Here is a 24,540-nt window from a genome sequence, read left to right as displayed (position 1 = left end):
CTCTTGCCCCTCTTTCTCTCATTTGAGTCAAAGCAATCATGGTCTAGAATCGAGCTGGGACCGTGCAACTTCAATTTCATTGCTTCAATTCCTGGACTGACGAGCTTGTGCACTGAGATCTCTTGCTCTTTGTGGGTTCCTCAGTCTGATCATAATAAACATCTATCCTGTGTGCTAAGATATGAGGGGCTTCACCCCGATAATTGATCTGCAGTATTGTTCACCGTCTGACCTGACAGCGCTATAGTAAGTGGAGTGAGAAACTATTCTCCAACGGTCTGGAGGGCTTAGGGAAAGCTATTCCACTCCGAGCCCTTGATTCTCATATCGCACCGTGAGAGCATCGTGTGTCACGCCTACGGCTCTTCAGCTTGTGTCAATTTAATCACGAAACTCTGCTGACTCACCTCCCAGCTTAACCTTATAAGTAATCATGGCTGAGCCGTAGCTAGCCTCTATGGCACCGGTCAGGCAAAAGTACCTATGATTGCCAATCCGAGTTACTCCTGCGGCGTTCTTGGTAGACATTGGGATTTTGTCTAGGTTCAGTGCTAGCGTTGCAATGCACGTCGTCCTTGAAGTGCAATGGATCGGCGGCTCAGGATCGTCGTTGCAGAAAATCTCGATTTCTGTTTGCGGAACAGGACCAGACGAAACAGGTATATCGCATTGATAATCAATGGCGGTAGGTATTCCTTCGGTATAAGACTCGCCCTTGGGAAAGTCAGTACTTGATATATCGGATCGAGCGAACAGGGAATGTTTAAGACCTTTCTGATAAACCAGCACATTTCGGCAACCACCATCTCGCCTTCCTTTGGAGACCAAACCCTTGAAGTGAGTTAGCGTAATTTTCTGCCCAATATCATGAAACCAAACTCACGCCTCCTTAGGGTCATGCCGCAACATATCATACGCAGCAAGAAGACAGGTACCGTAGGAGCGCCTGGCTATTCTCGATACGATTTGCACTTGGGTCAAGCTGGGATGATAATATCCCAGGCCGTGTATGACTGCTCCCTTTACCACAGCTATCCAGCCGTTATCGGGTTGCAGCACTGGAGTGTTGCGTGCAAGGGCTGCTTTTACTTCCGACTTCAAGTATGAGCTTTCACCGAAGCCACCAACCAGCACCACTGCGGCAATCTCGTCAGCGACCAGTCCAATCTGTTCCTTGATCAGGCAAATAATATCTTTCATGATTGGTGTGAAAATTCTGGTTGTCATGTCGGTTTGCGGTATGGTGAACCGATTGCGCTTGAGGCCGAGGCTCTCATCAACACGGATCGTGAGGGGTTCTCCCTTTGGAGTGAAGTCTTTCTTGAACTGTATACCTTTCAGCACAACTACTGGTAGAAGAATACGGCGCAAATGATGTACCCACCGACTCAAATTCAGCAATTGCCAATATCAGACGCTCATTGGTCCAATATTTGTCGCCGTGTGTTTGTTTAAGATATCTTCTGAATCTCTTGTTTAGCATTGCGGAGCCGCATTTTCCGCCTGTGCCTTCAGTTATTTCTTTCACTGCCAAATTACCAGAATGCGATACCTCATATGATATCAGGTCGACTGTGCCGCCTCCGGCATCGCAAAGTACAAAATTTTTGCCCGGCTTCAGGACTGACGGGCCGAGGTGTTTTATTGTGTACAGAGCCGCAGCTTCCTAACATAGTTAGCTACGAAGGGATTCCCAAGGAGCGAGATGTAATTCATACTGGCTCTGAAATGAGGAGGATCCTTTTGTTGCCACAAAAACCGGCCATGGCGGCCGCTCGTTCGGTGGCTTGCTTTGCCGTGTTGGACCAAATTGCGGGCACCGTAACGACAAAGTCCATTGGAGTCATTTGAACAACTGCGCGCGAAAGCTTCTTTTCCAAGATACCGATGAAGTGGTCATGCAAACACGAGAGGTAGATTCTGGCCAGTTCTAATGGCGTATCTCCATCTCGGCTTGGCCTATCTGGCTCGTCCAGTTTCCTGCCGGGTGTTACATTTCAAATACCCCCTAGCTTGAATACAGCTTCCCGAGCCTTGCAGATTAACTTACAGCTTAAAGAAGCGATATCGTTTGGCATCTTCGGGAATTTGGAAACCCCACTGCCATCCTGTAGCTAACTTTCGTAGCTCTGTAGGTACTTTGAGACTACTTCTCAGGCCGTCAATGGCAGGCCAGCTCGATACGACATGTTGAACATCAGGCTAATGGAGATCAGCGTTTGAACTACTAGCAGTACACGATGCAGCTTACTCGGCTTGTCTCGGCCCAGGATACTCCAGAATACGTTGTTCCAAAGTCAATTGAGACGATTATTCTTCTTTTCTCCATTTTGGGTTTTGAGGTTACAAAAGACGAGCGTACGGAAATTGCAACCCAAGGCTTAATGCGAGTGGATTGCCATCAGCGCTTTGCTTACAAGCTGGTGTCTTGTTGCTGCGGCGGCCTCGTCGAATGACTACACCGAAATATCGCACGACACACTAATGAAAAGGGCGAGGGTTCTAATTAGAGTCCTGCTTCTATTACTCAACCTCGGCCCCTGCTGCATTACCGACTGCTTTGGGCATTGTCATGCCCTCTAATGTCCACTGACGGTCTCGAGAGTGGGCCAACTTGTGCAGCATTGCTGCCCAGCCGGAAGCCCAAGGCACAGTACCTTTAATCTGCACGTTGTCACACGGCATTTGGCCAAAGCTGGGCGGCAGCAGTGTCTCAAATGGCAGGTAGACGAAGTAACTACATAACGACTTTATTGCCCAAGCATCCGCACCTACCAGCCGGCTTTGGTGCCCAGCTTCCCGCCGCTCTGTTGCCATGGAGCAAGCCTCAGTGGGGGAGTGACGCATGCTGTGCAGAACGATGCCATTACACATACGCGCTTACCGTCTAGTCGGTCATGTTTTCTAAAGTCATGATTGGGAATTTAGTCGAACCTTCAATGAATCACATTTGCGAGTTAATACTCAATTGTGTCCAAGACACGTCAAAAACTTCGACACACAAACCGAACGCCCCAATGGCGGAAGACACCACGGCAACAGCTACGGAGGACCAGCAAGAAAGCCTGGAGAGATCACTCGCCGATGAACGAAGTTTACGCAGCTTTACCGAGCAAGTCCTAGATTGTCGGCAGATAGAACTCGAAGTTGCGGAAGCAGAAAACAAGAAACTCTTGAAGAAAATTGACCAGCTTACCAGGGAATTATCAGAATCCAAGGCGCAGCTGCTCGAGGCACAAGCTCAAGTCAAGTCGAAGGACCGAAACCTTCAAGAGGCTGGTGATCAAATATTTCGACTGCAGTCACAGCGGGAAGACATTACTGAGTCGGAAGCGAGGGACGCGTACAAGGCACTCTGCGACAAAATTCAACGATGGGTCGAAAACAAATTGCCAATAACCTTGGAAGCGGTGTCGTCGGGCCAAATCAAGAAGCCACCGCCAGCACAAGCGACAAAGTTTCTGTCATTGCTCCGTGAGCCAGCGAAACGATGTCTCTCTGTACACCTCAGCGATGAATACCACGTCGTGGCAGCCATCATGTACTACTTATGGCTGGCCTTCTTTTCAAAGCCATTCTATTGCCCCCTTGATGATTCTACCGAGGATGCAACCCTCTTATGGCTTCTCGGGATTGAATCGGCCATGGCGAAATCTCGAAGTAGGATAAACCACAATATTTTAGGAGGGGGTTACTTGGTCTTGCTAACTGGCGGGTCACAGATGCCGAGCAATGCCGCGAATGGAGAAGCGAAACTCTGTTGGCGTTGAGCACCCAAAAGTCTTTCAAATCTAGACGGGAATCGTACATTTATCTAATTTCTAAGGACCTGTCATCATACTTGATACCGATATTCCCCAAGATATCGCCCCTGGAGCTCCAAAACTCGGTTCGAAAAGCCGTGGTCCAGCCCGCAGCCGATCTAGCCCACAGATTTCACACATCAGTAAACGTGTTTTGGCTGAAGTGGCCGTTGAAGACGGCTAGTACACGGCTTGAGGTGTATGAATGTTTCAACTTGGCCGATGGTGGCCGAGTAACCGACCTAAGTGGCACATCACCTGAGTCCCCTAGTCGACGCAACATCCGATACTTGTTTGATATCGCCCCTGGGTTGTTTGTGGAGAGGGTAGAGGGGGGGAGGAAGTTGCCTCTCAAGGCCATCTGTCGCCCAAAGGTCCTCATACACGGCGGTGAGAACCAGGTCACTCACAGAGCCACGCTTTTGACGTGGCTGTACAGCGCCACGAGAGACGGCTGATAATGTACAATTGTTTTTTTTTTCCTTTTGTTTTTTGAGCGTGTAGGAGTTTGACGAAGGAGAGAAACTCAACCCCCATCAAACACAATGTACGAAGAGGAAACATGGGAAACTCGTTTTGTTATTTTGAGTCTTCATTTATACTCCAGCTTCACTTGCTCGCGGCGAATTTGATCTCGTAGGCGTGGGTGTTTCCTGGCTTGAGCCACCTGATTCTGGTACAAAGGGCCGAATGCAGTTGCGAATATAGTCATCATCCATGCCGAGAGACGCCGCGTCCTTGAGCCCACGGTTGATGCGATCAATGTACTCCTCTTTGGGGCTGCTATCGACCACGTGCACCAGGCTTATATACACCAGCACATTGTCGGTCTCTCTATCAATAGTGGCAGTCGTCTTCCGATGGCTGTGCTTGACACTCTTGCGAACGCGACATGGCCCGCCGCGGGACACAATCCACGGAACAGAGCGGCGATACAGCGAGCAGCAGGCCAGCCTGACTCTGACCTGCATATGCTGCTTCTCATAGGCGCCCTTGGAGACGCCCTCGCTGATGTCGAGCTTCTCCTCATCCGTCTCCTCAATCTCGTACACCAGACCATCGACCCAGTGCCCCTCTGCGTATACGACGTTGGCATACCCGCGCTCGTTGATTTGCCATCGGAAGTTGGGTAGCCGCCCAAAGCCGACGTACTTGCTCTTGGGACATCTGCGCTGCATCTGCTTCATGTGTAGGTTGCTGCCGTAAGCAAAATAATACTTGGCATGTCGAGGGTCACCCGACGGCTCGTGAGCTGCCTCTGCTTCGCCCATGGCTGGCTTGCTTCGTTTCGATCAAGTACTCCTCCTCCCTCCAATGCCGGAAAAAAGTGGTCAGGCGGCGGGCAAGCGACGGAGCGAAAGAGGGGAAATCCACTGGCCAGAAGCTGAGGAGGGAGAGAAAAGTGCCTCATTCTGCTCAATAGCAGGTCACTTTTAAACCTGGCACTGCTCCATGCTTGGGGTCGTCGAGCAAACCGGAGTCATGGCGGTGGATCTGTTGTGCATATGTTGGGCAGCAACATGCTGCTTGGCCGCGAGTTGCTGACCGTCTTTGGACACCGCCAATCGAAGCTTCACACGTTCGGGTGACTCGTCTGCTCATATTTCAACGGCGGCGAATCCAAAGACGTCGGACAAAAGAATTTGTGCCTCGCATAATGAGGCTGTGACGGGTCAAAGTTCCACACGTTTCTCGTCCAACCGAACCTCTACCGCCCACGCCACATATAACCTCCAACCCTGCACGAGGAAGCCTCGCGTGACGCGAGCAATTGGGCAACTTCGTGTGGTGGTTGAGACATCGATGCTTGTTTTCATCGACATCGGGACAATACTCCGTTGGGGTGACACGAATCAACGACATCAGTTCAGGTTTTTGTTCGATTTTCCTTTTTTTTTTTTTTGCCCCTTCATCCTCTGGCTTTGTAATTGGGCCTCTTTTGCATCTGTGTTGGGTACTGTTGCCCGTATAAGGTACCGAGTTCAGAAACAATACGTGTGAGGCTTACCTGTGTCTGCTGTGTGTTCCTTTACCAGATACCAGACTGCGTGCCTATGTTTGAGCCTGTGGGCTTTGTCCCGTATTAACTGTTCGTCCAGAGAAGACAAGAGGAGGGCAGTTCGTCCCATTCAGAGACTGTGATACGCATGCTCAGGTGACCAATGTCGACTGTTCAACAGGCTTCAAATGTGCATGTTCTCTATATAATTCCAAGTCCGCATCTTCCAACAGTGTCAAACTCACTCTACTCCTGCACCGGAACGTACCCTATCCATTGCCACCTGCGTCACGTCTATCAGTCGCCATGAGACACTACAACTTCGGCGTCGAGATTGAATCCATAGGAAAGCCCTACGGCGGCGGCGAAAGCTTCACAAACGTCGACTGGTACCGACAGCTGGCCCAGAAACTACAAAATCGAGGCATCGAAGCCGTCCACGATGACTGTTCGAGATACAGCAAGCATCCCGAGTACTACGGCGGCAAATGGTTCGTCACCCGCGACGGATCACTCAAACGTCCTCGCCCATACGGTTCGTCTCAACAGACACCCAAACACCGACTTCCCCCATACAATATACTGACTCTCCAAGTAGTCTGCATGGAAGTCGTGTCGCCCCGTCTCGACACGACCCTTCACCTCACCCGTATCCTCAGCGACTTCTGGGAAGCCATGCGCGTGCACTTCAACCCGCAAAAGGACCAGTCCTGTGGCGGCCACGTCCACGTCACGCCCGTCAGCCGCAAGAACAAGTTTAAGCTGCGCACCCTCAAGCAGATCGCCTTTGCGTCAATCGCCTACGAGGACTTCATGTGGTCCATGCTTCCCCCGGCCCGGCGCGAGAACCAGTACTGCAAGCTGAACAGCCAGAGCTCCGGATCGGGCGTGTGCGAGACGCTGGCCTGGGGCAAGTCTACCTCGAGCCTCAAACAGGTCGCCTCCGAGATCAAAGCATTGCGGAGCGAGACCGACATCTACATGTACATGCAGGGCAACCGATACGTCCTTTGGAACTTCCAGAACATCTTCCCGCACCCCAAGACGGGGCGATGTACGGGTACCGTGGAATTCAGAGGCGGAAACCAGTTTCTCGGCACAAAGGGAACCCTTGCATGGGTTGCCTTTGTCCTGGGCTTCATCACGTTGGCCACCAAGGAGGTTGGTGCACCCACTTCATCCTCCTCCCTTTCATCTTTCATTCTTTGTGTATGTGCAGGTGCAGGGGGGGGCTAACAAAGACGCAGAATCTCATCAAACGATTTACGGAATACATACCCCCGTCTGATCCGAGATACGTGAAACGCCTTGAGGAGTGGTGGGTTCGGATTAGAAAGGCAGCGAGGAAGAGCAAGTTGAGCAGGCATCTTCCCGACGACTACAAGAGGATGAGGACGAGGTAGTCACCCAGCAGACAACTCGACGCAACAACCACAGCGCTTTCCAGGAAGAAACAGCTACAGAAATTTGTGTACAATGCATCAGAACGGCCATCATCATCTAACATGTGTCATCGTTTATATATATAGTCAATACATTGCCGCCCAGCATCTTGATTCGTGTCCTGAAACGCCTCTTATGAAATTTTGCTTATGCTTCCCCCTTGGCTGGATCTTCCTCAAACAATACCAAAATTGTGCCTGCTTTGCAAATATCCTATTTGAAAAAAAAAAAAAAAAACTTAGCCTGCCGTGTCTTGGAATCTTGATGGAAAATAACTTACACCCTCTTTATGGGCTAGCTTCTTGACTACGCCGTCCTGCGGCGATCGGATCACCGTCTCCATTTTCATTGACTCAATACTGTGAAAAGAAAAGAAAATTAAAAAGAAATTAGTAAAAACTTGGACGTAGAAATGAGAGATGGTGCGCGGTGGACTCACACTACAAGAGGTGTTCCCTTCTTGACCTCTTGACCCTCGACGACTTCATTCTTCAAAATTTTGCAGGGCATCGGAGCAACCACCGAGGCGGCAATTTCCTTCAGACCCAGCGCCTTCTCATACCACGAAGGCGGCAACAAAGAAAGATCAGTCTTCACACCATGCTGGAACACGGTAATTTTGGTGTCGTTGTCCTGCGTCTGCGGGACAACAGAGGACAGTATTCTCTCGGCAGGGAAGTACGTCTGCAGCTTCATGACGGCGCCCTCGGGAGTATGTTCGGAGGCAACGTTGTTAAAGACAGCGGGGGCCTCTTGTCCCTTTCGCGAGACGGTGACATTGTACAGGTTGTGTCCGGTCTGGGTGACGGCCGCCTCGACAATCTCGCCCTCCTTCTCGCTGTACCCGTCGAGGACCTTGAAAGCCAGCTTGCGCTCGCTGGATGCGCTGGCATCGCCGAAGCCGAGGGTCTGGCCGTGGGGCTCGGCGCCGTTGAGTTGCAGACTCAGGACGCCCAAGGCGGCCTGGGCAAAGACCTCGTCGCCGATGTGCCTGGGCTTGAAGAGCTCGTCGCGCCACTTGTCGATGAAGCCGGTCTCGACATCGCCCTCGATGAAGGCGGGCGAGTAGCACAGGCGCTTGAGGAACTCGACGTTGGTGCTGACGCCGACGATTTCAAAGGCGCGCAGAGCGGCCGCCAGCTTGGCAATGGCCTGCTCGCGGTTCTCTCCGCGCACAATCAGCTTGGCAATCATGCCGTCGTAGGCCTCTGACACGGTGCTGCCGGAGCCGAAGCCCCAGTCTAGCCGGACGTCCGGGTCGGCCTGGACGGACTCGGGAAGCACGGCGTGGACAAGCTTGCCGGAGTCGGGCATGAACCCCTTCTCGGGGTTCTCGGCGTAGATGCGGGCTTCGATGGCCGCGCCGAGCTTCTTCATCTGCTCCTCCACCTGGGCCTGCTTCAGAGGCAGCTCCTCGCCGGCGGCGATGCGGAACTGCCACTCCACAAGGTCCAGGCCCGTGACCATTTCGGTGACGGGGTGCTCGACCTGCAACCTGGTGTTCATCTCCATGAAGTAGAACTTGCCGCTGTCCTTGTCGAGGATGAACTCGACCGTGCCGGCGCCCACGTAGCCCACGGCGGAAGCGGCCTTGCGAGCCTTGTCCCACAGGTCCTGTCTCGTAGCCTCGTCCAGATCGGGGGCGGGAGACTCCTCAAGGACCTTTTGGTGTCGTCGCTGAACACTGCAGTCTCGCTCGCCGAGAGCAGCCGTGTTGCCGTGCTTGTCGGCGAACACCTGGACCTCGACGTGGCGCGGCCGCACGATGTACTTCTCGACCAGCATCACCTCGCCGCCTTCGCCAAACGAGGCGCGAGCCTCGGCACGGGCGCTCTTCAGCTGGGTCATGAACTCGTCCTCTGTCATGACAATTCGCATGCCCTTGCCACCGCCGCCACGCACACTCTTTAATAAGACGGGGAACGTGATGTCCTTGGCATACTGAAGCAGCTCCTGCTCTCCCTGCTCTGGGCCGTGGTAGCCGGGAACGCAGGGCACGTTGGCAGCCGTCATGATCTCCTTGCTCCTCGCCTTGTTGCCCATGTCAGCCATGGCCGTTGCGGGCGGCCCGACAAAGACAATGCCTTCCCGTTCACACTTCTCGGCGAACTGAGAATTCTCCGACAGGAAACCATATCCGGGATGCAGCGCCTGGATCCCGTGCTTCTTGGCCAACGCAATGATCTTGTCTCCGTCGAGGTAGCCGCTGGCTGGGCCAAGCCCCAGGGACTGGTATCCGGTCGAGGCATGCCACGAACCCGCATCGACGTCCGTATAGACGGTGGTGGCGCGGATGCCCATCCGCTCCGCGGTGCGGTTTATCCGAATGGCAATCTCTCCGCGGTTGGCAATGAGCACCGAGCTGAGGGCGGTCGTCTTGGGGGCGCACGAAGACGCTGTGGACATGTAACGAGGCAGGGGCCTCAATGGGAGGCGGTTGGTTCTGATGGAACGCATGGCTGGAGTGGTACCGAGGACTGTCTCGAGAATTGGGCGCGCAGGATATCCTCAGAACCAAGAGCGACCATGAATACTTTTTCGAGGGAGATGGAGAAACTCGCGGGCAATGGACGTTTTCGCCCAGTTATGTTCGGCTCAACGGGCTTGCCAGCTCTGGCAAAGACACGCATCCGACCGTGGGGAGCCGAATGTAGCCGGCAAACCAAGCAACAAGCAGCCAGCAGGCCGACGTCAGTCCAAGTCCGTCCTGCGGCTCAGGTGCCCACCTGCCGCACCTGCCGGGGCTGAGAAAATCTGGGGTTCTCTCCGGGAGCAGCTTAACTCCATCGATGTCTTCTCGTTACTAAGCACGCCTGTCAGTAGAGCTACTTCCCAGACCGGGTCAGCCGCCCCACCAGACGTTTTGCAGCTCAACGCCCAGCCGGCAGACGCACGAAGCAAGTCGGATGACCTCGCGCATCTGACCACGCCGCACGAGCTGACTGTATACCAACATACCGCCCTCGTCCTCCCCAAGCCTTCACGCTCCGACAACCATGGACAAAATTCCACTCAACTACGAAGCCTCCGAAGGCGACACTCACAAGCAAACCACCAACTCACTACCCCCAGAAGTAGTGCAATGCCTGGAAAATGCTCGTTTCGTGAGTGCCCGTCTAACCCCGCCAATCTGAGCCCGATCTTCATGCTTCCATGACAACCACGACTAACACCCTCTTCACCACCAAAGCTCCATCTGGCAACATGCACAGATAACGTGCCTCACGTCTCGCTCATGAACTACACATACCTCCCCTCGTCGCCGTACTCCTCTGTGCCCGTCATCATCATGACCACCAACCCAGCCTCACGCAAGACGACCAACATCATCACCAACCCCAGCGTCTCTCTCCTCGTCCACGACTGTGAGTCGCCCCTCCCCCTCCCCCTCCCCCGGGACCATCATCGCCCACCCAACTCACTCCAAAACCAGGGGTTTCCCACCGGCCACCTACCCAGGGCCGCCGCATGTCTGGCGGTTCTCCAGGCCCCGAACACCGCTCCAGCCTCGCCTCCCTTCTCCTCAACCTCAACTCCTCGGCCATGTCCAGCATCAGTGCTACCATAGGAGGAGCCGCCCGCCTGGCCCCGTCCGGCTCAGACGAGGAGAAGTACTTTACGGAGCAGCATCTCGCCAACAATACCTTCGAGGAAGGTGAGACCATTTTCCGGCAGGACAGCAACACGGGTGCCGATGGACGTGGAAGTCACTTTGTGGCCGGAGAGGAGGTACGGGTCATCATTGTTGACATCAAGGACGTCAGAATCAGTGACTGGAAGGGCACGGTCCGGGACTGGGCTTTGGTATCAGATGCGTCTTTGATCAACGGGGCCTAACTGCACTACTTGCGACTTGATATCACAGATTTGCCTACTATTACTACTACTACTCTTGCTGTACTCCCGGATGCTGTCGCCGTTTTCTTCTTGTTGCCAACTTTGCCGCTTCCGTTGACTTTTTTTTTTTACCTCGGGATTTTCGCACATGGCCGACTACTAGGTGGCCCCTACAACAGTATATATAATCAGGGAACTAGGGCACAAGAACCGTTCCTCCTCTCAATTTTGGTCATGGCTGTTCACTACATCATACAACCAGGTTCTTTTCCTGCGCTACCCAGTGTCAAATACAAAACGCCGATCCTTGCATCTACCATGTGCTCTGTGAAGAGTATGAGATGCCATGCTAACAATGTATCAATACCCATGATTCTGGGCATTGATTCAAGCTCCTGCCCAAGCCTAGAATTTACCCAACCAATGCAATGTACCAAATGTCAAAGTACGAATCGGCAGAAACAATGCCGACCCGTCGAGAAAGGAAAGCAAAGAGAGGGAAGGGAAGGAAAAAAGCAAAAGAAAAAGGTGGAAATGATACCAAACAGAGTGTATGCACGGCTTAAACTACTTCGCCCACTCCACGACTTCGAGCGCCATCATTACGAGAACCAAGGTAGACGGAAGAATCCTACAGTATGGTTAGCTTCGGTACCATGGAAGTTTGAGCTCCAACGCAACTCACCAAATGACATAGCTCTGGAACAGGATACGGCCCATGGTCTTTTCGAAAACCATGTTGATTTGGCAAATTTGAGCCAGCTGCAGAGCGCTTGGCGCACCCGTGAGAAGAAAACAGACTATGATGAAGATTGGATCGTCCAAGATGCTGACGTTGAGATATTTGGCAGTGATGGCTAGGATCGGGGCCATGATGGCGGTAGGAAGGACCATGCGACTCAAAAGCGATGCAACAAGCAACTTGGTTCCAATCTGCTCCTCTTCAGGGTCGTGGCTGTCTTCGCAAGCTGTGGTGTTTCGCGCCAGGTTCGCGCCCAAGACGACTAAAATTAATGGCACAGCAACTCCCCCGCTTGATACGACGGCATTAGTGACACTGTTATTGATAAAAGTGCCTTCTTCGAAGAACAGTTTCTGAAGCGACGGAATAGAGGCAACAAGAACAGCACAAAGCATGGCCCACAAAGGAGGGTTCATGAATTCCCAAACGAAAATCACTGTTTTGACACCGACTTGCTTCAAGAACGACGCAGTAACTCGCAAGGGACGAGGCATGGCGTTGTACGCTCGCAGCATAATACTGTCGATGGAGGCTTTGACACTAGTCCATAGGCAGTTTCCTTTAGCGGCATGACTTCGGATATGAGGAAACGCAAACATGGTGTTGTCGTTGCCGTTGACAGCCACATTCTGTCCATTGGGGAAAGTTGAATAGCCTGCCTTGGCCTTCTTGGGCGACAGCAGTTCCTCGTCATCACTAGACTCCGTCCCAGACGCATGCGACGCACCAGCAGTCGGAGTTCGACCCGCGGGAATGTAGTCATGGGAGTCGACACTTTGTGTCTCATCCTCCTCTATCGTATCACCGTCGAGGTTGTCAGAAAGATGGCCATTTTCGTTCTCCACAGGCTCGTCGCGATACCGTTGCTGACCAGCTTCAGAAATTTCGTCTTGGTACTCTGCATACTTGTTCTTGGGAGCCAGCAGAACGTGGTATCCCCAGCTCCAGCGCACCAACTGGCCGAGTTGCTGGAAAATCAAGAGATACAAGATGCCTCGGGCAGCAACCTCATCGTCATTGTCACCCGGTATTCTGTCCCAGTGGAGACCCTTGATCGTCTGTGAAAGGGACATGACAAGCGAGATAGGAAGTGAATTCGAGTTTCCAAAGACACCCATGGCAGTGACAAAGTTGGAAGCCCGCTTATTGAATCGGAAGACCCTGACGACAAGAGCGGAAACAATCCATGACACGGCGGTCTGGACAACAAAGATGGCGGGAATGATGGCGAGCTCGGATAATTTTTCAGCGTTTAACTGCGACGCAAGCTTCGTGAAAACTATTAGAGTAGTGGGCTGTTAGATTCATGTCGTGAGAGGGCTAATGCAGTTTGGATACGCACTGAGACATGGCGTGAACAGCATAACATTCAAGTTCGCCAAGAATTTTTGCTTGTCAGCATCGAAATGGCCCAGCCGAGCGATAATGTAGCCCGGCAAGCTGACGCAGACGACTTCTAGGACAGCCTCGAAAACAAGAAGACAAAGGTAGGCAAGAGACGGATGCGGCTCTGGGCTGCCATTTTGGTTGAAAGCCTTCAACGGCAGGTCGTATGCATCTTGAGCCAGCTGGGCTAGTCGAAAGGACGTCGGCTTCGGGAGGACCCTGGCGAGATCCATCAAGCTCCCCTGACGGCGGATCTGATGGATATGTAGATTTCGAGCGAGAGGTTGATCACGAAGTGAAGGAAAATATCGGCCCTTGACTCAGGTCCGTCGAGAAGGATGAAGCAGAGGGGTGTATAGGCCGCGCGGGTACCAGGATGCCTTTTATCGCCAGGCGAGAGCCACTAGGGCTTCTATCGGTGGCACGGTGGCAACGGCGTACGAACACGACGAGTGTCGATGGAATAACCTTAAAGCAATCAGGGTCGAGCGGCAAGCAGGAGCGGTACTCCGTATTGCCTACCAAGGCAAGAAAAGGACAGCGTCAAGAGGTGTCTCTGTGCGTGGGTAGGCTGCAGGATTGGGTTGCACTGGCGCGCAAACGCCAAGAAATGCAGTATCACGGCAGGCACGGTTGTTGAACGAGATGAGTGTTGAGTGGGCCAATGATTCGAAGGGCCCCGATGGGGACGATGTGGCAGAATGTCTGTCTGCGGCCTAGGCGGAATAGCAATGTACGAAGTATGCAGCCCTTGTTACGGCATGGAACTGCCAAGAGGGAAGATCATGGCAGAATGTTGGAGGAGAGGCAATGAAAGAAAAAGGAAATGCTTTGGCAGCTTGGAAGGATGCCGCAGCTTGGTTTCATAGCATTGCTAGCTAGTACTATCTGAAGCCGATGGGGCACGGGAGGCGTTAAGAAAAGAAAAAGAAAAATGGGGAGCCAGGAATGGCTTAGCCGTCTGGTCTAGTAAGTGGGCTGGCCTAGTTGGGTGTGCTGGTAGCAAGAGCAAGAGCAAGAGCAAGGCGATGCGCTGATAGGCAACAGCGAACCAGAGACATGGACCGAACACGCCCCCACGGCGCCTTTGTCCGGGAGGCGTCAACATTGAAGTTTCATTGACAGCGGCTCGATGCGCTCGATGCGCTGGACGGTACTCCGTACAAGCTCAACAGACAGTACTGAGTACATCAGACGCTGCCTACCAGGTACGAGCACCGAGGGTACATGTACTGACACTTGACATCAATGATTGATGGCAAACACTGAATTGGCAACATTGAATAGCATTGAACATCTGGTGCAGTGCATTTAACGCTGCGCGTTCCATTCATAACGAAAAGAAGAAGAATAAAGCAACAAATTTCCCAGCCAGCCGCTTGCTTCACCATGACGGCCAATTGCCTGCCTCTCGCTGATAAAGGATGTCTTTCTGCCCAATCTTGCTGCGTTTTGCAGCATTTCGCTCTTCTTCTGTATCCACCGCCGGTCACGCCATTCAACGCATCAATATCATTTGGCGATTCGGGACAGGTGTGAGACGGTCAGGTCTCACACGAGTTCAAACAGCCAGATCAATCTGACGTGCGGTCGGGCTCCCCCACACTCAATTCAGAATAAACTTCCCTCCAAGCTACTAGTGTGGTGGCATCGCGGCCAAAATTCATTCCATGGCTCGATCCCCTCGCGAACGCCATCGCCGAAACTCAACTCTGGACCGACGTTTGAAGTCTCGTCGTCAACCTGGAATATGTACATACAATCTCAACCAGGCGCAACCGGGACAAATGGCCGGTGATGCAACTCCCAAACTCCCAGCCACATCGGCCCCATCGCATCGACTTTCCTTGTCGCGCGACCGGGGGGTCCTTGCTATCTCGCCCGTTCCCACATCTTTGAGCTTACGGTGGCGCAACCTGGCGTCTTGTTTGGGACTCCGTCGATCCTGTGGATGTGCAGAGGTCGACCACGTGTGGTGCGAGAGGAGGCCGCCGGTTCTCTCCACCGACGCCTCAATCTGCCGCCGAGGCGTCAGTTGTTTGTGTATGGCGCTGGCTTCGCGAGAGTACTGGCGATGCTTGCCTTGAGCCGGCTGCGTTCACGCAATTGCAAGGCTGGATGGTGCGTGGTTGGCAGGATGCGTCCTGAAGATGATTCCGGATGGGCTTCCAATGCCAATTGATTCTGACTGCAGGGCACGCCGGGTCGCACAGGGCAGGATTCGACAAGCGCCATATCACCTTGAACGCACCATGCTTCCTGCCGGTAGACGCAAATGAATCGTACCGTGGAGGCCTTGCCATATGAATCTTGTCGACTTGGGCGTCATTGCTCAAAGGAGTAAATTGGCCAAATCAAAGCGCCGCTGCGACAAAAATTACGAGCCGTGCCAACTTCTCTGTAGCGCGTGGCCGATATGCAGCGGCAGGGCGCTCCGAGATAAAGCCACGTACATACGGACGACACGGCAAGCCAAATGGAAAAGTCCCATCAACACCTCGAACCGGAGGGGCGGTCCGAACATGGCATGGGCTGGAGATGGATGGCTACTGGGTTGGACTGTGGTTCTGTTATGGCCGCGTTCAACCCCAGATTGTTTGCCCCCAATGCGATGGCCTTGATGCAGACTTTGCCGAGTGTTCGAAACGCGGGGTTTGCAAGGCTAGCAAATCCAATCTGCAGAGGAATAAATGCATCAACATCCGCTCGTTGATTGCACGTACATGTTCGGATGGCGGCTCTGCCTCTCGGGACGAGCATGACAAGCACCACTCGTGGCTACTCGTGACGCATTCAGTAACCTGCCGAATTGTTTCTAGCTTCAAGTGCGTACATGCGCTAGACCATAGGCAACAAGATGGAATCTGGGTAAACCAGCAGGAAGCGGTGACGCTCAGCGGCCTCCGGCTCCTCAGTGGTCTGATTGATAAGCGCAAAGCAGATCTAGTTGCATGGACAGGATTAAAGACGTCAAGCCACTCAAGGTAGATTTTGCGACTCTCAGATATGGCGCATCACGTCGGCCTCTCGCTCGCTAGGACCCCCAGATTCTTTGCACATCGGAAGAAATTGGACACGCGACATGCCTCCTCATTTCTCGCCAAACCCGTCGCATCACATCTCATGTGGATCTTTGCCAAGTTTCTTCTCTTCTCAGTATACCTTGATGTTCTTGCAGACATTGGTTGCGTTCGAACCTCCCCGCACCACGGCGCTATGTGCTGTCCATGAACCTCCACGGCTTGGCACATAATGGTGCTACCCTGAGAGATATCACATGCATTGCTGGACAACGACAGGAGACAGGTTTCATATCCTGAGATGCCGCACTGCGCCTGTACAGCGACGTCGAGTCAGGCAGACCATACTACCGTAGTCCTGTCCTTCTCACAGACTTACACGAGCGGCTGATGATGCCTTCGCTTGTTTCACAGCAGCATACAATTTTGTATCAACCTCTTATCTCGACATCTAGCTGCTGGCCAAAACAGGGGACACGACAGATGGAGACCATGATACATATGTGCAAGGGAAAGAGGAATATATCTTGGTTGCCAAGGTACTTGGCGATGCTTACGCCACTATCAAACCCCGATCTGGTGGGTTGCTGAAAACAGCCATGCAGCTGGTTCATATAGGATGAGCTCCGGGACATGCAAATTGCTCTCGATATGCTAGAGTTGTGTAGACGGAACATGTCGCCTTCTGTCAAGTAAACTAGCTGACGTAGGGTAGTTCTCGCCGACCCTCGACTGTCCTTCAATGTGACAAGCGACGGCTGGACTGCCGTGTCTTTGATACGCGATGCTACCAAGCAACCGAAGTTGCATGTAAACCTTGGGCCATGTCCATCTATCCCGGAATCCGGCTTGAAGCATGCGCACCCGTACGAACTTACCATGCCGCCATCTCTTGAACATGGAAAACTCCGCAGATCAGATCATGCATCATGCCGTCTTCGGTTGGGACTGTCGAACCATGGACAGTTGCAAGATTCTGCAATAGATTCCCACACGGGTAGGTGAGATATCTTGGCCGACGTACCAAGACGAACAACCCCTGTTTGTGTGAGCCGTAACGAACTTTCTGCCGAGCAGCTCACTTACGCTTTTTCGTTTGGTAGTGACATGAGTAGAAATCTGGCCGCATGGACTAACATTACACACACAGGCCGAGACATCATCGATGCGTCATGCGTCCCCACGCCACGACGACCTCGGTGAGCAAGCTTCCCTACAACCTTATCTCGACTTTGGTTGTCACCTAGTACGGAGCAGATGGACGGGGCGTCGATTCGTTTTACTCGCTGCCATTGGGCTTTGGGTTCAATGCGATCTGGTGGCATCACAACGGCTTCAGAGATATTCTGCCCGACGGGGCACATGCCAGCCCCTTGCGCCGTGTTGGAAGACGAGAAAGCCATTGTTCAGCTAGGAACGGACAATTCCGCGGAGGAAAAGGCAATGGCCCAAAGCCTTTATCATGGTGTATAGGCGAATGCGCGGCCCTGCGTTTCCGTTCTCTCATCTCAAAGGACCAGACTGTCGCCTCGGCGTCCGGGAAGAGCCTTGGGCAACCGCGTCAACGTAAAGCCACCCCATATCTTGACCGGTTGAAGGGGTGATGCATGGCTTGACAGTAGTATGCTCACCTGGAAGAAGGAAAAGAAAGAAAAAAGGAGGATAAGAAAGAAGAAAATTCCGGCCATCCATGTCCGTTGGGAAGCAATGCCGAGAATCCTGGCCACCGGCGAGACGATGACATTTTTTTTCCCACCCAAAGCACAGCCATGATCGATGTCAGCACCAACATGTCGGCGTCCAACAGACACGGTGAGTCACTTAGCAACGCCAGCTGTTGAAACAACAACGAGCATGACGCGGCTTGTTGTCTTGTCTCGACGCCTTTTTGCTAGTTCAAGAGGGCATGGAAAATATTTGATTGGATGCCGTGCCTTTTCGCAGCCTCACTTCCAGCTCTGGCATGCTGGTGGAACATGTGAAGTTGCACAGGTGAGGCGTCTGGTTGACGCTGGCGTCCCGGTTGCGGCAGCGCCCCACTGTGGCCCACTATCGACGTCGGTGAGGCCCTGAGCCATGAGCGCCGCAAAGCCACTGGGACGGAGTTGTCACAAAATTGCCTGCCCAAGACGTCTATACTTGGAGGCATCAGGCATAAAGTTCCACTGGGAAAGAGTTTTTTCTTTCTTGTCTGGTTGTTGATGTCGTTGTTGATGTCGTTTCTTGTAGTACCTTGTTGAGAACAGGCATGCATGGGGGCCATTTTGCCAGAACGTTGTGGCAAGTGATTTGTTGGGCAATAGGGGCCGTGTTTTCGCGACATGGAATCTTTGAACCATATAACCAGACTATTGCCAGCCTCAGTTCCCCAGTCGTCGTTGAAGTTTGTCTCCAATCAGCCGGTCGACATTTGCAAACCCAAACTACCCAGTACTGTTAGTATTCGACAACCCAAATTTTTTTTTTACAAGACCTTTTCCCAGCTTGCAACCGTCAATTCCTAGTTGCAGTCCGGTTTCTATCTAGTCCATGGCTTTTTTTTTTTACTTTGATGTCCTGCTCCGCCAATTGTTAGCTTGAGCCCACATTACGCCCCGCTACTCAACACTGCCTAGGGTAGTCACTCCGTACCAAAGTGCAGATTATGCACTGATTCAATTCCAAAACCTCCCCCCGCGACAATCCCGTCTCTCTCTCTCCCCCCCGCTCACAATTCAATATCACCATCCCGGACTTCACGACGGATCGAGTAGATCTGCCATCTCTCCTACAGCGCGACGACGTATGCCCGAGAAAATTGCATGGTGTACACCGAAGCTCTCTTGCGGAAGCGGCTGCGCCATCCGCCCAGGACCGTTGCTTCATCGCTTCGTCCACTTCCGCTGCGGCGATGAGCGGCTCCGATTCGATCCCGGTGACGCCGGGCGACATGGACCCATCCAAAGACGTAGAGTCGTCGACATCTCCTGCATGTGATGGTGATGCAGCTTCTGAACCCGGCTGTGCCAACGAGTCGGTGCCTGGAGAACCATGTGCCGCAGACAAGCCCAAGCGAATGCCGTCGCTGCGGTCCGTATCCGACCCGCGGAACATGAACTCGAATTCAACATCCATGGGATTGTTGGGGAGAGCGCGAAACCCGTCAAACACCCCGCCGACTCTTGCTACTGGTGCAGGTGGCGTCATGAACAACGATGTCATGGCGAGAGCACGGGCTCTTCATCAATCACGCATGGGCAGGTCGCCCATAGCCAGTTCCCCAAACTCGCCGTCGCCCTCCTTCCCAGGCCCCGGCCGAAACGGGTTTGCTTTGGCAATGCCAGCAGCTGCAATGCACCGGCCAAGCCCTGTGCCGCATCCGAATTCGGATCCCGTGGTACCGAAACCGTCCCTGAGCCAGAGAAGATTCGGCATGAAGCTGTCCGATATGGGCGCCGGGACCTCGACGCAGCCCCCCTCCGGCCTCAGGAGGGCCGGTGCTCCCAAACTCGCTGACATGGAGGTCGGTGCGCCAGGCGGCCAACAAAAGCCCAACGGATCCGGTCTCGGGTCGAAACTGGACGACTTTAAGAAATACATTGATGCTGAGAAGGGCTGGATCACGTTTGACGGAGCCGCCACCATCACCAAAACTGGCGTCAATTTTGCCAGCGGGCAAACATTCACCATTTCTCTCGACGAGGTGCAAATACTCGACGAGTTGGGCAAGGGCAACTACGGCACCGTCTACAAAGTCAAGCATGCCAAACCGTCAGCTCCACGATTTGGACATGGCCTATCGGGCGTGCGGCTACCACATTCGCTTTCAGATGCGGCTGTGGACACCCAGGAGGCAAAGGCAACCGCGACCGCCGGCGAGGCCTCGTCTCCAGACAGCGGTAATGGCAGTGACAGCACGACCGGTAAGCTGATGGCAATGAAGGAGATTCGACTGGAGCTTGACGACGCCAAGTTCTCTACTATCCTGAAGGAGCTGGTGATTTTACACGAGTGCGTTTCTCCGTACATTATCGATTTTTACGGTGCGTTTTTCCAGGAGGGAGCAGTCTACATCTGTATCGAGTACATGGACGGGGGGTCCATCGACAAACTGTACGGCGGCGGCATCCCCGAAAACGTGCTGCGCAAAATCACCTATTCCACCGTCATGGGGCTCAAGTCCCTCAAAGACGAGCACAACATCATCCACCGCGATGTCAAGCCTACGAATATTCTGGTCAACGCCAGAGGGCAGGTCAAGATTTGCGACTTTGGCGTCAGCGGTAACCTGGTTGCCAGCATAGCCAAGACGAACATTGGTTGTCAGAGCTACATGGCCCCCGAACGAATCTCTGGCGGAGCAATGGCCCCAACCGGCAGCTCTGACGGAACGTATAGCGTGCAAAGTGATATCTGGAGTTTGGGCCTGACCATTATTGAATGCGCAATGGGGCGATATCCATACCCTCCTGAAGTGTCGTCCACCATCTTCAGTCAGTTGAACGTAAGTACCCGCCTCCCCCCCATGGGCCGCAAAAAAAGGCTTATGACGGCGTAAACACAACACGACAACTAACGTGCGCATCCAGGCCATTGTAGAAGGCGACCCGCCCGGTCTTCCCAAAGAAGGATACTCGGAAACTGCACAAAACTTTGTGGCCAGCTGCCTGCACAAGATGCCCAAAATGCGCGCCACGTACGCCATGCTACTCAACCACCCCTGGCTGCAGACCTTCTCCAAGCCCAAAACGATAACGGAAGAGGTCGAGGAAGGCGAGGAAGCTGAAAAGGCAGCGGAAGCCGTGGGCCACCTCCAGCTCGGCGGGGGCGACACCGAAGACGCCGAAGTCGCAGCATGGGTCAAGGGCGTCCTCGAGGGCGGCAAGGACAAGGCCGGCGACGGTTCTCGTCCTGCGCTGCATGCAGTGCCCCTGGATTCCGTGAGTCCCAACAGCAGTCCGCCGTTGAACAGGAAGCCTTGAGTCTAAGCGTGGAAAAGAAAAAAACCCCTTATGATCGCAGTCGCATCCCCCTGGCAAAGTCTGCCCGAATACTTGTTGCTGAAAATGGAAAGGGTGAGGCATAATACCCGACGTTGTCGCCCGCCGACACAGAGCTGGTATCTCGTTTCGACTGTGCATGGGGAGCGCTTCCAGTGGACTGGCGAATACTAGCTAGGTGTGTTTGCTGCCTTGTGAAGAGTTTGTGTCTGGGGCAGTTGGCTTTTTTCTCTTGTTCCTCTTTTCTTTTTTTTATTTTGGTTTGTCTGCTGTTTATTATAGGTTTTATCTAGGGACTGTATACGCATGGGGTAAGAGTAGACGCTGCATGATACACGGGCAACGCGGGTGGGTTGGTCTTTTGATTTCAGGTCGGCGGGGGTGAGTTTGCATCGCGGGAAAAAAAAAGGGAGGGGGGACCATGTACATAGAGTGAATGATGAACAATCATGGACTGCTTCACATGTTGGTCCCGTCATCTTTGTGAAGTTGTTCCTCGGGCTTGCTACGCTTGCTGCGCTTGGTGCTGGATTGACAGCATGGCAAGGGTCAACTGGTAGGTTTGTTTATAAGTGCATCACGTAGAGTTCACCGTGCGCAAACAGCACCTCCCGTCACGGCATTTAAATCAAAATTATTTATTACCAATTCCACAACACCCCAACCGCATGGGTATCCATCCTCCTTTGCTAAACGAGTGAGTATGTATGCTATTATGTACACCAGGGCGCTGCGTGCGTGTCCGTAGCCACGGACGCCTCCCGCCTCCTTTTCGTATACGCGGCCGTTGGTATCGTTGAAATGAGCGTCGATGTTGTCTCCAAAAAGAAGAAAAATGAATAAATAAATAAGAAACAAACAATAAATGCCAAAGCATCTTTATCCCAAGATACGCAACGCCGGAAATATGAAAGGAGCGTGGATTCGACTTGCAACACGCGGCAGAAACCAAGCCAAGCCACTCACCACCAAGCAAAGACGGCAACGCAAAACTATATAGTCTCTTTTTTCCTTTTCAGTACCCAGCGCCTTCCTCACGAATACTCATCCTTGACACGACGCCCCTCGTACGAACGGGTGCTCCTCTTGCGGCGGAAGAGGCCGCCGCCGCCGGCACCACCGCCAGACTTGTCCCCGCGGATACCCAGGCCAAACAGCACGAGGGCGATGAGCGCAGCGACGAACGAGCCCCAGATCCAGCCGAAGCCGTAGGCGCCCAGGTCGGCGCTGCGGCCGGCGTCGTTGAAGGCGTTGCGGGCGCCGACAAAGGTCGCGGTGAAGAGACTCGTGGCGACGGCGTGGAAGAGCAGCGCGACGCCGGTGACGATGAAGGCGATGGCGGCGCCGAGGCGGCCGCAGCAGGCGAGGAAGCCCGAGAAGAAGGCGAGCACCTCGAAGAAGAGGGCGATCAGGATAAAAACCCAGCTGAAGCGCCACATGTAGAAGTAGTGGTACGAGGTGGTGCCGCCGCCGTAGCTACCGCCCAGGTCGTCGGGGACGTTGCGGGCGTTGGCGGCCCAGGCCCAGCCCAGGGGGAGGCCGGCCTTGGCGCTCGTGCAGTCCTGGTTGTTGTCGCCGCAGATGTAGAAGTAGGTCCATTGCGAGTAGGCGCGCGCGCCGGTAATGCCGTCGGTGTGGGCGCGCAGGAAGTACGTCTTGTTGAGGGGCGTCGAGTCGGTCACGCCCGCGAGGATGATGAAGAAGAGGAAGAGGATGGAGGTGGCGAGCATGACGAGGCCGCCGAGGCCGAGGGGGAGGTCTGCGGGAGGAGGAGAGATGTGGTTAGTTGGTGATGGCTGGTTTTGTTGTTTTGGGAGGGGGAGGGGGATGCGCGGGCGGCGGGAGGAGAGAAAACTTACTTTTCACCATTTTTGGCAATTGTCGGAAGCCCTGCCGGCTGCGTATCGTGTTGGGAGATGGGGAGAATATGGAGAGGAGAGGCTCGAGGAGGGAGGTAGGTAGGGGGAGGGTATGCTGGTATATGAGAGGCGGGCAGGTCGGGGAGCGGCCACGTTTGTAGCGTCGATAGGCTTGGCTGTTGTATCCGGGCGCGACACACAGCAACCGATTGTCGTTTGGCAAGTGTGGGAACGTTGAATTGGCACTGGTGCGTTTTAGCTCACCAGACAGGCCGGGGATCGAGGCAGATGAGAGCAGTGATGGAAAGCTTGCTCGAGGGAAGAGCCGGCGGGCAGCTTTGGTCGCAAGCTAGCGCAGCTCTGTGTCTCAGTCGGGCCAGGTTGTGTTGTTATTTCTTGGGCACAAGAAATGCGCACGAGCAGGGATAAGCGTCGACCGGTTGGTTGGCTCGTGTGGTCCCACCGATGATGATGGTGATGGTGAGGCAGGGGAGCGGAAATACCAAGCTTTTGCAACACAAGGCGCGAGGGGGAATAGAGGCAGAGGTGGTTTGCGAGGCGAAACAGGAAACAGGCTGGCGGCCGGTAGAAATAAAAACGTATGTTTGACGTCGTCTGCTCTTCTGCGCCGGGCTGGATCGGGTCGCACGGCGCCATGGAGCCGGTGCGTGTCCTCGTCTACCTCATGAGCCATTGCCAGGCCTGGGCCTCAATATTTTGTTTTGGTTACGTCTGCCGTGGCGCCGGTGCCCATGGGTGTGGACCTCGCAGACTGGCCATGACGACACTGGCGGGCGCCGGCATTGCCATCCATTGGCCCAGCTGCGCAGTGCAGATGGGGGAGGGAGGATTGGAGATGGAGTGGGCAGGCGATGCTGGCTGATGATGCCGCAGACCATGGCTGAGAACAGCGACACTCTTGCACCTGGGCCCAGTTTCATGACGGTTATTACTTCTACGACTATGATTATTTTTTTTTATAGAGCATACACCTGACGGGAGAGGCGATAGTCTTGCGGATATGGCCATGTACGAGTACAATGACCAACGACTAGTTGCTTATTGATGATTGGTCGAATAATTGGCGGTTCACGCTCATGTTTTGTTTAATAGTGCCCCTGCACCTCAAGGTGGCAGCTCCCTGTCCAGCTGTGAATTACATGTACGTAGTATACTTAGATGTAATTTGTACAAATAAATAAAATAAAAACCCCGTTCGCATATGCTCAATCAACTCAATCCCCTGGGCATCGTGGCAGTCACCCGCCGCCTGCACCGCCAATTCCACCACCTTGTGCTCCCCGTGTTCCCTCAGCTCGCCAGACCAAGCGCTTGAGCTCTCGCAACAGCCCTCAACCTGGCCCAAGAACATTCACGAGCTATTGACCAGACTTGACATGTTGTATCCTCCAGTGCCGCGGGTGTGCCGACCAACCCGACCAGTTGGTGGGCTCAATTCTCCACTAGCGGGA

At 53.7% G+C, this 24,540-nt stretch overlaps 9 protein-coding genes across 9 annotated transcripts; 4 read left to right on the top strand and 5 right to left on the bottom strand.

The window, feature by feature from the left end:
* Nucleotides 1-297: 297 nt before the first annotated feature.
* On the bottom strand, nt 298-2,329 carry MAA_00849 (phosphatidylinositol 3; the record flags this gene model as incomplete). Its single annotated transcript, XM_007818847.2, has 8 exons — nt 298-356; nt 408-714; nt 771-831; nt 884-1,326; nt 1,385-1,666; nt 1,719-1,980; nt 2,051-2,202; nt 2,252-2,329. 8 exons carry the CDS (start codon nt 2,327-2,329, stop codon nt 298-300), a joined length of 1,644 nt encoding a protein of 547 aa, XP_007817038.2.
* A 688-nt stretch (nt 2,330-3,017) lies between these two features.
* MAA_00850 (uncharacterized protein) lies at nt 3,018-4,261 on the top strand (the record flags this gene model as incomplete). Its single annotated transcript, XM_007818848.1, has 2 exons — nt 3,018-3,660; nt 3,723-4,261. The coding sequence occupies 2 exons, from the start codon at nt 3,018-3,020 to the stop codon at nt 4,259-4,261; spliced, it is 1,182 nt and encodes a 393-aa protein (XP_007817039.1).
* A 138-nt stretch (nt 4,262-4,399) lies between these two features.
* MAA_00851 (Butirosin biosynthesis, BtrG-like protein) lies at nt 4,400-5,074 on the bottom strand (the record flags this gene model as incomplete). Its single annotated transcript, XM_007818849.1, has 1 exon — nt 4,400-5,074. One exon carries the CDS (start codon nt 5,072-5,074, stop codon nt 4,400-4,402), a length of 675 nt encoding a protein of 224 aa, XP_007817040.1.
* A 1,034-nt stretch (nt 5,075-6,108) lies between these two features.
* MAA_00852 (swim zinc finger domain protein) lies at nt 6,109-7,306 on the top strand (the record flags this gene model as incomplete). The annotated part of the gene is made up of 3 exons (XM_007818850.2): nt 6,109-6,337; nt 6,398-7,011; nt 7,136-7,306. The coding sequence occupies 3 exons, from the start codon at nt 6,109-6,111 to the stop codon at nt 7,304-7,306; spliced, it is 1,014 nt and encodes a 337-aa protein (XP_007817041.2).
* A 374-nt stretch (nt 7,307-7,680) lies between these two features.
* MAA_00853 (methylcrotonoyl-CoA carboxylase alpha chain) lies at nt 7,681-9,702 on the bottom strand (the record flags this gene model as incomplete). Its single annotated transcript, XM_007818851.1, has 1 exon — nt 7,681-9,702. One exon carries the CDS (start codon nt 9,700-9,702, stop codon nt 7,681-7,683), a length of 2,022 nt encoding a protein of 673 aa, XP_007817042.1.
* A 109-nt stretch (nt 9,703-9,811) lies between these two features.
* MAA_00854 (pyridoxamine 5'-phosphate oxidase) lies at nt 9,812-11,082 on the top strand (the record flags this gene model as incomplete). The annotated part of the gene is made up of 3 exons (XM_007818852.1): nt 9,812-10,349; nt 10,458-10,610; nt 10,679-11,082. The coding sequence occupies 3 exons, from the start codon at nt 9,812-9,814 to the stop codon at nt 11,080-11,082; spliced, it is 1,095 nt and encodes a 364-aa protein (XP_007817043.1).
* A 567-nt stretch (nt 11,083-11,649) lies between these two features.
* On the bottom strand, nt 11,650-13,443 carry MAA_00855 (Auxin Efflux Carrier superfamily; the record flags this gene model as incomplete). Its single annotated transcript, XM_007818853.1, has 3 exons — nt 11,650-11,713; nt 11,768-13,103; nt 13,167-13,443. 3 exons carry the CDS (start codon nt 13,441-13,443, stop codon nt 11,650-11,652), a joined length of 1,677 nt encoding a protein of 558 aa, XP_007817044.1.
* Nucleotides 13,444-19,120: 5,677 nt separating this feature from the next.
* Nucleotides 19,121-21,191, top strand: MAA_00856 (map kinase; the record flags this gene model as incomplete). Its single annotated transcript, XM_007818854.1, has 2 exons — nt 19,121-20,713; nt 20,799-21,191. 2 exons carry the CDS (start codon nt 19,121-19,123, stop codon nt 21,189-21,191), a joined length of 1,986 nt encoding a protein of 661 aa, XP_007817045.1.
* A 1,052-nt stretch (nt 21,192-22,243) lies between these two features.
* MAA_00857 (Actin cortical patch SUR7/pH-response regulator PalI) lies at nt 22,244-22,939 on the bottom strand (the record flags this gene model as incomplete). Its single annotated transcript, XM_007818855.1, has 1 exon — nt 22,244-22,939. One exon carries the CDS (start codon nt 22,937-22,939, stop codon nt 22,244-22,246), a length of 696 nt encoding a protein of 231 aa, XP_007817046.1.
* Nucleotides 22,940-24,540: the final 1,601 nt, after the last annotated feature.

This window comes from Metarhizium robertsii, assembly GCF_000187425.2.
Source record: "Metarhizium robertsii ARSEF 23 chromosome Unknown MAA_Scf_7, whole genome shotgun sequence".
Lineage (NCBI taxonomy): Eukaryota > Fungi > Ascomycota > Sordariomycetes > Hypocreales > Clavicipitaceae > Metarhizium > Metarhizium robertsii.
Note: the sequence above shows the minus strand (reverse complement) of the source record. Positions and strands in the feature narration are given on the sequence as shown.